The sequence below is a fragment of the Dendrobates tinctorius genome, unplaced genomic scaffold (genome assembly GCF_039654945.1).
Source record: "Dendrobates tinctorius isolate UK_male_01 unplaced genomic scaffold, ASM3965494v1 ptg000022l, whole genome shotgun sequence".
Lineage (NCBI taxonomy): Eukaryota > Metazoa > Chordata > Amphibia > Anura > Dendrobatidae > Dendrobates > Dendrobates tinctorius.
In genome coordinates this window covers 19,484,972-19,497,909 of record NW_027361690.1, presented here as the reverse complement: position 1 = coordinate 19,497,909, position 12,938 = coordinate 19,484,972, and the positions used below count along the sequence as shown (strand labels likewise).

At 42.5% G+C, this 12,938-nt stretch overlaps 1 protein-coding gene across 1 annotated transcript in view; it reads left to right on the top strand.

The window, feature by feature from the left end:
* The window catches only part of FBN1 (fibrillin 1), a 373,121-nt gene that overhangs the window by 194,718 nt on the left and 165,465 nt on the right, over window positions 1-12,938 (top strand). The window contains exons 7-8 of the mRNA XM_073568456.1: window positions 8,595-8,792; window positions 12,584-12,709. Coding sequence (XP_073424557.1) covers window positions 8,595-8,792; window positions 12,584-12,709 — 324 coding nt within the window. The remainder of the gene's footprint in view (window positions 1-8,594; window positions 8,793-12,583; window positions 12,710-12,938) is intronic.

Sequence of the window (12,938 nt, the reverse complement as noted above, 5' to 3'; positions counted from 1 at the left end):
CGAAAGCGCCTGGGCACCAACATGTACAATCTGTGCCAAACAATAGTGTCTGAGTTGCCCTTAAAATCCCTCAGTAAATCCCCAGTTAAACTAATGCTGAGCTTATCTAGTTCACCAATTTTAGTCCAAACTAGCAATATTATTGCACTTTACAGAATATGATATTTAGATGCCAAACCCTGTTTGCCAACGTCAATTATTGTTTGCACCCTTCACTGCCAAGTTTCCTCCATTCGAATCTGACTTGTTCAATAGTGCAGATGTTCACAATGTCATGGATACGGTGGTGTTTTCTCCATGTATGGTCACAGTTTGGCAGACCTGCGCTATGGTTGTTTGTAGCGAAGGATGTCTTGTTTAAATGCAGACTGTTTGTACTGTGGACTTATAACAGGAAGATTACAGATACACAATAGAAATCTGAAATGTGCAGTTGGGCACCTCAACAACAAATATTTTCATTTAGCACTAAATATTATATTTGGAAAATATGTATTTTTATATTTCAAGATTTAAAAGGCACACATTTGTTACTTGGTATGGTTCTGCTATGTAAAATGTCAGGATATTCCGTCTGTCTGGATAAATGTTTGTGAAAACAAAGTGTGAATGTTTACTACAATACTACTAGGAACTATGTTATAACTTTTAGTAGTACTTGGGTTGACGTCATATGACAGACAAAATGAAATTATATTTTTGTATTTTTGACACTTCTGTTGACATTGGTTTCTGAAAAAAAACATAGTCTATGTTGTATATAGATGCATACCACTTTACTCTTAAAGGGGTTGTCCAGGACTTTATCATTGATAGCCTATCGTTAGAATAGGTCATCAGGGTCTGATCGGTGGGGGTGCGACATCCGATCAGCTGTTCCCAGTGCCGGTGGTGGTTGGAGCTGCTTAGAACTCAGACAGGAACTGCAGTCGGCAGCCCCACCGATCAGACATTGATGGCCTGTACTAAAGAGAGGCCATCAATGTTAAAGTTCTAGACAACCGCTTTAAAGTGAATACAGAACAATCTAAAGAGATTATTAATTAAATGAGTTGTTCATACACTTAATAATAATCATCATTTTGCTCAAGTAGATGCAAATATAGCACAAAGAACAGCATAACTTTGCAAAATGCATAGTAGCAACTGCTATGTGCGGCATACAGTTGTGCTCTAAAGTTTACATACCCCGGTTGAATTTTTGCTTTCTTGGCCTCTTTTCAGAGAATATGAATGATAACACCAAAACTTTTTCTCCACTCATGGTTAGTGGTTGGGTGAAGCCATTTATTGGCAAACTACTGTGCCCAAAGATACCTGTGGAGCGGGGCAGCAGTGGTGACGATGCGTGCTCCAGGCTCACAGGACCTGTGTCGCTGAAGGTAGAAAGCAGTGAAGGACCTACGATCATGTGACTGCAGGGGGTGGGGCTTAGCATCCTGCTGCTGGAGATAAATGCAGGATTCTAGTACAGGGATCCTCAAATCAGACAAACGGGGGTCATACACAGAGAGGGCAGCGCGGTACCAGAGGGATAAGCAGAGAGTAGTCAGAATGTAAGCAATGAGTAATACACGGAGATAGCAGCAAAGTACAAGAGGGGCAATCAGAGACTAGTCAGGACGTAGGCAATGAGTCAGAAACCAGAGAAGCAGATAAACAGTACAGAATCAAGAGACAAGCTCACAACAGGGGACAGAACCGGGTCAGAATCATATAAGCAAGCTAGAAGACAATCAGAAGGCACAGGCACACACGGGTCACCACACTCTGCCAAAGGCAAAAGTATAACTGACAGGGATTGGAGTCTCCCAGGGTTATAAGAAGCCCTCCTTGAGCCAAAGAGAGGCTACAATAATTAACCCCCTGTGTGCAGGTCAAGCCTGCACTGAGCCCAAGACATTAACCCCTGACGTGCAGGTCAAAGCCTGCACTGGGATCATGACAATGATTTTGGCCTGATTACATGCACAGAAGTTAACAAAATGGGTTTGAATGCCTACTAAAGGTAACATCCTCACCTAAGACCTGTTTGCTTGTAATCAGTGTGTGTGCATAAAAGCTGAGTGAGTTTCTGGAATCCAGACAGACTCTTTCATCTTTCTTCCAGCCACTGATGTTTCTGAATTGTGAGTCATGGGGAAAGCAAAAGAATTGTCAATGGATCTATGGGAAAAGGTAGTTGTATAAAACTGGAAAGGGATACAAAAAGATATCTAAGGAATTAATAATGCCAGTCAACAGTGTTCAAACTGTGATTAACAAATCTAAAATGAGGGGCTCTGTAAAAACAAAACCACAGTCAGGTAGACCAACAAAAATGTTGTCCACAACTGCCAGAAAAATTGTTCGGGATGCAAAGAAAAACCGACAACATCAGCTGAAATACTGGACTCTGAAAACTAGCAGTGCGCCTGTTTCAAGTTGCACAATAAGGAGGCACTTGAAGAGAAATGGGCTGCATGGTCCAGTCGCCAGAAAAAAAGCCTTTACTGCGCAAATGCCACAAAGTATCTTGCCTACAATACTCAAAACAGCGCAAAGACAAGCCTCAAAACTTCTGGAACAAGGTCATTTGGAATGATGAGACCAAAATTGAACTTTTTCACCACAACCATAAACATTACATTTGGAGAGAGGTCAACAAGGCCTATGATGAAAGGAACACCATTCCTACTGTAAAGCATGGAGGTGGATCGCTGATGTTTTGGGGAGGTATGAGCTACAAAGGCACAGGAAGCTTGGTAAAAGTTGAAGGAAAGATGAATGCAGCACGTTTTCAGCAAACACTGGAGGCAAGTTTGCAATCATCAGCCCGGAAGCTACACATAGGACGTACTTGGGCGCTCCAACATGACAACGATCCAAAACACAAGGCCAAGTTGACCTGTCATTGGCTACAAAAGAACAAAGTGAAGGTTCTGGAGTGGTTGTCTTAGTTTCCTGACCTCAATATCATTGAGCCACTCTGGGGAGATCTTAAGCACGCAGTTCATGCTAGACAGCCCAGAAATTTACAGGAGCTGGAGGCTTTTTGCCAAGAGGAGTAGGCAGCTTTACCATCTGAGAAAATAAAGAACCTCATCCACAACAACCACAAAAGACTTCAAGCTGTCATTGATGTTAGAGGGGGCAATACATGGTATTAAGAAATGGGGTATGTAAACTTTTGATCAGAGTCATTTGGATGTATTGAGTTGTCATTATGATTTAAAAAGATAAAATTCAGTAGTTTGACAATAAATGGCATCACCCAACCACTAACCATGAGTGGAGAAAAAGTTTATGAGAATAGGAGCTTATCTGAAGTAACTGACAGCAGACACTACTTAATGTATGAAGCTCTGCTGTTCAAGGGGAAGACTGTTTTCATATGGACGCTGTTAGATCTGATAACTGTTGATTGGGTGGGAAGTACCGGGTGTCAAACCCTTTCTGATTATGATGTTGATGATCTTTTTGAAGGGATTTACTCGCCTTCCGGCATCTGGTAACAGCTGTCTCTCAAGTTCTGTTAGAGAGACCAGCACCAAGAGGTCTTTTCACCTCTCCTCCCAGACACAGACCACTGGCTCTCACCCATGTGGCAATCCTGACACTGCACCTGGTTCAGTTTAGTCTGCCACAAACAGTACTCTGCAGCTTCCAGCAGAATTAACAATATGCTCAGATCACCAGCACACTGCACACCAAGTGAACCTCATTCCTAGTGAAAAGCTATGCTGGTGCTTCTAATAAAGACCTGCGGAGTTGGTATTTATCCCTGTCCTACCTGGATTTGCTACATAACCTCCCCCTCTGCCTAAAGGGCCTGTCACACTAAACGATATCGCTAGCAATATCGCTATAAAGTCACTGGTTTTGTGACACAGCAGCGATATTGCTAGTGATATCGCTATGTGTGACACCTCCGACCGGCTCCCCCGCTAGTTATCGCTGATCGCGCGAGAACGGCCTGGACCGTTTCTCGTCGTCAGCTTCCTGCTGGGCTTCCTGCTGTGGCGACGAGCAACGCGTGGACGTGGGCGGGAGGACGTCTTCATCTCCTCATCTGACAGGTAAGTAGCGTCCGTCGACCGCTGCTATGTCGCTGGTGAGATCTGCCTGTTTGGCAGCTCACTAGCGACCACTTAGCGATGCACCAGCGATCCTGACCGGGTCATATCGTTGTCGGGATCGCTGGTGCATCGCTAAGTGCGACAGTACCTTAAAGCCAGAGACTGGACACCATCTGCCAACTTATAGTGATCCCCGTCCCACTAAGCCTTAGCCAAGCTGATATGACATACCTGGTAGGGCTTCCTTTCCACTGGTTTGTTAAACTTTATAATAGCCCTCGCCAACCCTTTACATAACTAACTTCATAGGGCCTTGCCACTTGGCAGGAAATTTGTTTCCCATTGTGGGCACCAAGACCCGCACCCAATCTCCATATTTAAATTGTTTCACCCGAGTCACTGGATTATATCCCCTGGATCGTGCCTTGAGGAGGAGCTGTTTTACCTGGACCCTCACTTTGGTACCAGAACCCTTATGCCTAGCACCATTATTGACACCCAGTTCCAGCTCTAGGGATGCAAAATTTTTCACTCTTACTTTTAGCCCAAGTATTTTCTTGACCCAAGTCACAGAACTGGTTGGTTCCAAAGTTTCTCTTGGACACCTGCAGCTCAGGGATATTGACTTTAGAGGAAGCTTCCACATCCTTATTGCCAACCCGTACTGCCAATGACAAATCATCAGTCGTGGTATGTGACGAGGTTTTTATCACTGTAATTTGGTTGTCAGATGAGTTTCCTAGCGGTTTTGCTTTCCCCCAGAAATCCTAAAACAGACCAGCACCAAGAGGTCTTTTCACCTCTCTTCCAAGGCTTCCAAGGCCAAGACCACAGTATCTCACTCGTTCAGCAATCCTGGCACTTCACCTGGTTGAATTTAGTCTGCAACAAATGGTACTCAGCAGCTCCCAGCAGAATCTAAAAAATGCTCAGTTTCCCAGCACACTCCACACCAAATGAACCTCATTCCTGCTTCTAGTAAAAAGCTGTGCAGGTACCTCTAAACAAGCCCTGCATAGTTGGGATTTAACCCTCTTCTACCTGGCTTTGCTACATAGCCTAAAAATACAGTGGTGCTTGAATGTTTTGTGAACCCTTCATAAATTCTATATTTCTGAAAGAAATATGATACAAAAAGTTATCAAATTTTCACACAGATCGCAAAACTAGATGAAGAAAAGCAAATCAAATGAAGTTAACATATTAGATTTTGTAATTTTTGAAATATGAAAATTGATCCAATATCACATCTTTGAGTGGCTAAAGTATATAAACCTTTGCTCTCTGGTTTGACCTTCTGCTGCAATAACTGCATTTAAATGTTTCATGTAATTGTTAATTAGTTCTGCACATCGCCTTGAAGGAATGTTAGCCCATTGCTTCCAGCAAAACGGCTTCAACTCTGTTATGTTGCTTGGTTTTCTCCCATGACTGCTCACTTGAGGTACTTCTAAAACTTTTCTTAGAGTTAAATTCTCGACTTTGACTTGGCCATTCCAAAAAATGAACGTTTTTCTTCTTTGACTAATCTTTTGTAGAACGACTTGTGTGCTTTGGGTTGTTGTCTTGTTGCTTGACCCGTGTCCTCTTAAGATATAGCTCATGGACAAACTCTGTATTATCACCGTGTTTCACAAATAGTATGAGACTTTATGCTGTAATGCTGTGTTTTTCGTTCTCTAAATATAACACTTCTCATTTAAACCTGAGAGCTCTATTTTGGTCTCATTGTTTAGCAAACCATTGTTCCATTAGGTATGTGAATATTCCAGGTGATCTTTAGCAAACTACAGATGGGCAGCAAAGTTTTTTTGGGGGGAGCAGTGGCTTTCTCCTTGTAATCCTGCCACACAAACCATTGTTGTTCTGTGTCCTCTTGATGGTGAACACATGAACATTAGCTAATGTGAGCGTGACCTTTAGTTGCTTTAGAGCTTACCTTGGGTTCTACTGTAACCTTGCAAAGTAATATGCGTCTTTCTCTTAAAGTATTTTTGTTGGTTATCTCCTGAGGTAATAATTGAGTTTCCTCCATTTGGAAACAAACTTCTGACTGTGAATTGTTGACGTCCAAACTCTTTAGATTTGGTTTTATAACTTTTTCCAGCCTGATGACTATCAATAACTCTTCTTCTGAGGTCCCTACAAATATTAGTGCCATGATACCCTACCACAAAAATGTTTTGTGAAGATCAGACTTTGAGAGATCTCATTTCTTTAAATACAACACAACTCAACTGAAAACTCTAATTTCACCTTCAAATTATCTGCTAATCTACATTTTACACTTGTAGACATGTGATATTGAATATTTTTTTCCCATGTAAGTAATGACAAAGTATTTTACTTTGACTTGTTTTTTTTATCTCTTAATCTTCTTAATCAAATTTTAGGACTTCTGAGAAAATCTGAGGTAGTTATAGGTCAAATTTATACATATAAATGTGGAAAATTCTAAAGTGTTCTCAAAGTTTGAAGCACCACTGTTAGTCATCTTAAAGTGCTTTAGCAAACCATTTAATGTCAGAAATTCATTTTTTTATGTTTACAAGTGTTGAAATTGTAAATTACAAAGCCACATATTTTTTGCTACAAAATTTGGTGTAGAAATTCAAGACTTAGGCTGTTTATACACATTAGATGTTGTCCCACAGTCATCTTTCCCAACACCCATGCATGTGAATGTTTATTTGGGCCATAAGAAATAAAACAGACAAAATCTATTAAAAAAATTGTCCAAGAAAAGTCACTTGAATGACATTTCCAGGTCACAGCAACTAAGCCAAACAGATTTGGTTACGCTCCAAATACAAAGCAAGATGTATAGTAGCGTAATTTGCAGTCTTGGAACTTAGCTATGATGATCCAGAAAGAAAGTGAGTCCACTTTCCAATGTTCCAAAACTCCAAACAGGTTACTCTTTTGCTCGCAAAACTTCCTATGTGTTGATAAAAATCGATCTTGCTTTCTCTTCATACTTTGGAAAATGCAAAGTATGAAAGCCAACAGCCATCAATAATAAAGTGCCACAAAATCAGAGCTTCTTTTTGCTAAATTTTTATTCTACTTAGAAGTGATTCTTTTTAAAACAACATGTAAAAATATAAATGCACCAAGCCGACTCGAGTTTCGGCTTCATCCAAGATGCCCTTAAATGTCTTACATCTGATAACGATACTGTATTTACTTTCAAAATCTATTTCAGATTGTCTGTATAATCCTTTAAGTCAGACTGACTCAGACTTTTACCACACAGCCTGACTGACAGCGCCTTGGTGTCCCTCCTGTCGCAGCTCTCAGTCAGGCAGGGTGGGCACTGAATGCACTTGGACTCATGAGCTATTTCATTCTATAGTTGTAATCATAACCTGCTCATCCTAATATCAAGACTACATAATAATTCTCAAAATAAATAAACAAGTCTCATTAAGTCAAAGCAATCTATTTAATATGCATCTTGTATTATAAAATCTCCTGTCTGATCTTTGCTCAGATTAGCATACGTAAAATGGTTACTGTTATTATTTTTGTGTATGAAGCTAAGAACTTACAGTTGCTAACTATTGTGCTGTTCTGCCTAGCATCTATCTCTGCCGGCTCAGAGTGGTTATGAGCCACTCCTGCCAGTGATTCTACAGCTTCCACTAGTGTTACATCGACAGAGCAGCATCTTCTCTTCCGCTCTGCCCTGTTGATGGGACTTCTCTGACGATGTCATGCCGATTGACAGGCAGCTCCCCGCTACCTAACTGCAGAAAGCCAGCTGTCAGTCAGCATGATGTCTGTAGTGACACCCCGTTGACAGGGCAGACCGGAGGAGTAAAATCTGCTCTGTTGACGAGAACGAAAATGAAGTAGGGGAATTACTGACTGAGCCAGCAGAGATTGTCCCTGCTGTGCCACTTTTTCACATCCTTTTTGCTGAGGGGAAGGCACTCCTCTTTGTGTGACAGCTCTAGTAAAGTAGCTTTTTTCTTTTGAGCTTTTCATGCTACTGTGATACACTCCATTCTTAAGCTGTATATATTTGCATATAAATATAACAGTACCTTTGAACAAACATGGCATAAGTGAGCAGTGAATTGAACTGGTCTGGAAACTGCCCACTGGTAGGGGTGGGACATGTGATTTTGCAGGACTGATAACAACAGCTCTGGATCAGAAGCCAAGAGGAAACCAGCAGCTAAGTGCTTTATAGAAATCAATTGGCTAGAGAAAGCTGACTGGTATCACATGAGTTAACTCCTCAGCCAGGAATGCAGCTGCTGCGCATACAAGCTTTGGTGGTCGATCTCCATGGCAATGAACTTTAATAAAAAAAGCTCTCATAGCAGGAGAACAACAGCAAACAGAAAAAGTGAGCCAATTGCAAACTTGTTTATTTTAATGCTAGGGATACTAATTTCTTTGTACGAGAAAAGTCTTTTAAAGCAGATCTATGTGTAGACAGTCCTTTCAAGAAGTAAAGTCATTTTGCATGTAGTGTTTTATTATCAAGGGCCTGTTTCTGAAGTACCTGTTGTTTCCTGTTTCAAGATTACAGAACAGGACCTTGCTTCTCTATAGTGAGCAACCAAATGTGCCAAGGACAGCTGACCGGTATAGTGTGCACGAAGACGCTATGCTGCGCTACAGTAGGGAGAGCATGGGGCCACCCTTGTGAGATGTGCCCGGCCCAACCACATCCCTGTCGTCGTGGATTTATTCCAAACATCCGAACGGGAGCGTGTCAAGGTATGCAAATACACGGAGCTGTTGAAACTGTTAATGTCTTAATGTTGATAGAATTACAGGGCTCTGGACAGCGTGCCTTGTTTCATACCCCAGCCTGTGCATGAAGAATGGAAAATCATTGTCAAATGCATTACCTCATGACTGGGTGACTGTGTGATGTAAAAGGGGGGCATTAGCAGCTCAGGTCAGACAGACGAGCCAAAGCCTTAATGAATTTCTACCTGCCAAGAACTCCCTCATTTTGTCAGGAAAGAAGATAATTTTACATGACCTCAGATAGAGAAGTTATATTTCAAATAAAGCAGAAATATAATGGGATACATGTGGAATTATTATTGCCGCTCATTAAACAGCTGACAGATTGTTTGGTTGGACTTGTGAAAAGTTGCTTAACCACCTATGTCTTTGACATTTTATTCTGCTGGAGTGTGCAGTCGCCCAGATGTTCCTCACTTATTCCTGAGCATGCCTCCTGATAGAGAGCTCTGACACAGTTTTTGGCTTTGGGTCTCATACTTCCAGCTGTATAAATTCTTTTATTGTCTGGATGTCTGGCAGGAAGCTGAAGAAAGTTAACAGAGGCAGTCATATACTAAATTGTTGAGTAATCTAACTTTCCAGCACCGTGGGGGAATTTTCTAAAGTTATAATGTAAGTTTTTCACTTAGGTACATAAAAAAAATGAAATGCATCAAAAAAGCAGAATAAAGTACAATTCAGCCCAGACTATCTAGTTTCTGATCTGAGGATACAGAACGCAGAGTCTCTTGACTGGGAGGTTTGTGTGACGCAGTTCTATTACGCCTTTAGATTTGCCATAATTAAGTCATTCAATGAAGCACTACAAAGAGAACAGATCTAAGGTTAATTGTGTTTACAAGTCAACTCTTGAGCCAGAGCTTTACTTAGGGAGATCTAAGACCATGATTGGGCATGTAACCATATAGGAACTTTATTATTATTATTATTATTATTATTATTATGCATTTATATAGCGCAATTTATTCCATGGCGCTTTACATGTGAAAAGGGGAAATATAGACAGGTACAATAAACATGTGCAAGACAAGGGACACACAAGTACATAAGGAGAGGGGACCCTGCCCGCGAGGGCTCACAGTCTACAGAGATGGGTGAGGATACAGTAGGAGAGGGTAGAGCAGGTCTTGCTGTGGTTCAGTAGACCGAGGATCATTGCAGGCTGTAGGCTTGTCGGAACAGGTGGGTCTTCAGGTTCTTCTTGAAGGTTTCCATTGATGGTGAGAGTCTGATGTCTTGCGGCAGAGAGTTCCAGAGTATGGGGGACGCACGGGAGAAGTCTTGTATGTGGTTGTGGGAAGAAGAGATAAGGGGGGAGTAGAGAAGGAGATCTTGAGATGATCAAAGGTTGCGTGCGGGTAGGTACCTAGAGACCATGTCAAAGATGTATGGAGGAAACAGGTTGTGGATGGCTTTGTATGTCATAGTTAGGGTTTTGAATTGGAGCCTCTGGGCAATAGGAAGCCAGTGAAGGGCCTGGCATAGGGGGGAGGCTGGGGACTAATGGGGAGACAGGTGGATTAGTCGGGCAGCAGAGTGTAGGATGGACTGGAGTGGAGCCAGAGTGCTAGGGGGAGGCCAGAGAATAGGAGGTTGCAGTAGTCGAGGCGGGAGATGATAAGAGCATGCACTAGTGTTTTTGTGGTTTCGTGGTTGAGGAATGAGCGGATCCAGAAAATATTTTTGAGTTTGAGGCAGCAGGAGGAGGCGAGGGCTTGGATATGTGGTTTGAAAGAGAGCGCAGAGTCGAGGATTACCCCACGGCACTGAGCGTGCGGGACGGGAAAGAGAGCAGCCATTGACATTGATGGATAGGTCTGGTGGAGGGGTAGAGTGAAATGGGGGAAAGATCATGAATTCTGTTTTGTCCATGTTCAGTTTGAGAAAGCAAGCAGAGAAGAAGACTGAGATAGCAGACAGACATTGCGGGATTTCAGTTAGTAAGGAGGCGAGGTTGGGTCCAGATAGGTAGATCTGCGTGTCATCAGCATAGAGGTGGTACTGCAAACCATGGGATTCTATGAGCTGTCCCAAGCCAAAGGAGTAGATGGAGAATAGTAGGGGTCCTAGGACAGAGCCTTGAGGAACACCGACAGACAGGGGGCGAGGTGAGGAGGTGGTGTGTGAGAGGGAGACACTAAATGTTCGGTCTGTTAGGTATGATGAGATCCAGGATAGGGTCAAGTCTGTGATGCCAAGAGATGAGAGAGTCTGTAGCAGGAGGGAATGGTCTACAGTGTGGAAGGCAGAGGACAGGTCCAGGAGAAGGAGAAGGAGGACAGAGTAGTGTCACTTGCTCTTAGCGGTTAGTAAGTCGTTAGTGACTTTAGATAGGGCAGTTTCAGTTGCATGACGCGGTCGGAAGCCAGATTGTAACCGGTCAAAGAGGGAACAGGAGGAGAGGTGGGAGGACAGTTCAAGATATACATGCTGTTCCAGTAGTTTTGAGGCGTAAGGGAGAAGAGATATCGGGCGATAGTTAGACACAGAGGATGGGTCAAGGGAGGGCTTTTTGAGGATGGGTGTGATTGAAGCATATTTGAAGGATGAGGGAAAGACACCATTTGTAAGTGAAAGGTTGAAGAGGTATGCTAGAGATGGGATGAAGACTGTGGCCAAGTTAGGGATGAAGTGAGACAGGAGTGGGTCGAGGGCACAAGTGGTGAGGTGTGATCTTGACAGAAGGGTGGAGAGCTGATCTTCTGTCATGGTGGAGAAGCTGGCTTTTGCAGAACAGAGCTGAGCGGTTAAGAGGGGCATTGGGGGCTGCGGGCCAAAGTTTTGTCTGATCGTGTTGATCTTCTACTTAAAGAAGGAGGCGAAGTCTTCAGCAGAAATGAGAGGAGGGGGAGGAGGTGCTGTGGGACGGAGTAGAGAATTGAAAGTGTTGAAGAGCTTTTTAGGGTTGTGAGACAGGGAGGATATGAGAGATGCGAAGTAAGTTTGTTTTGCGGCAGAGAGCGCATGGAACTTCATGGAACTTACTAATTACCAATCTCTTTATAATTAAATTCAAATTCAAACCATTTAGTACAGTAAGCCCACGGCTTAGTAATGGAGAGGCATCTTTAAGACACCTATCCATTATTAATCCTATCCTTTTATGGTAAATGAAGACACAGCAACAATAAAGTCCTTTATTAGAAATAAAACAAAACACACTTTTACGTCATTATTTCATAATGGAATACTCTGATCCTTGTTCTTATGCCTTAATCTGCAAAACTAGAAGTACTCCTTAGGGTAAGTTTCCACGTACTGTAATGTGTGCGCTTTGGACGGAGCGGAAACCTGCTCCACCCAAAGCCCTGCCCCCTCTATACGCACGGTGATTCCGGATGTGCTCATTGAACACATCCAGATTCGCCGCAGCGTATCCATAGAGTAGGCTGTTTACCTTGCTGTGACTGAGAGTCTCCATGAGGTAAACAGACATGCTGCTGTCTAAAAAGACGTGCCAAATGTCTGGTTTCGCGGATGTGTCACCCGCGTATTCAGACGCATAGTGGAGACGGGATTTCATAAAATCCCCTCCACTATGCTGTAACATCTGGCCACTGCGGATTGAACGCTGCGGCTGTACGCAACGTTCAATCCGCGGCAAATACTGAATGTTTCCGCTACGTGGAAACATACCCTTACAAAACATTCATTGTCACTGCGTGACTTTAAGAATAATTTGGTGTAACAGATCATACTAATGGATGTTTTCAGCCTTTTGTGTTTTTCGTTGTTCTCCTTCCTTGGGGCAGATGTGGATGAATGCCAAGCAATCCCTGGGATGTGTCAAGGAGGAAATTGCATTAATACTGTGGGATCTTTCGAGTGCAAATGCCCAGCTGGACACAAGTTTAATGAAATAACACAAAAATGTGAAGGTAAGATGTTTCCAAGCTCATCAGTATAACTAATCCAGTTCACTTTTGTTCAGAAATCATAAAACATCTTAGTCAGTTTCCCGCGTCATTATTACTGATTATTGGACTTTTATATGCTTCATATTCCATTTCCTTAACCCAAGCTATTTGCACATGTTGAACAGCACACTTGTAATCTGGATTATGATACAAAGAAAACTGAGTGAGGCTCGGTCTTCAGAGGATTAAT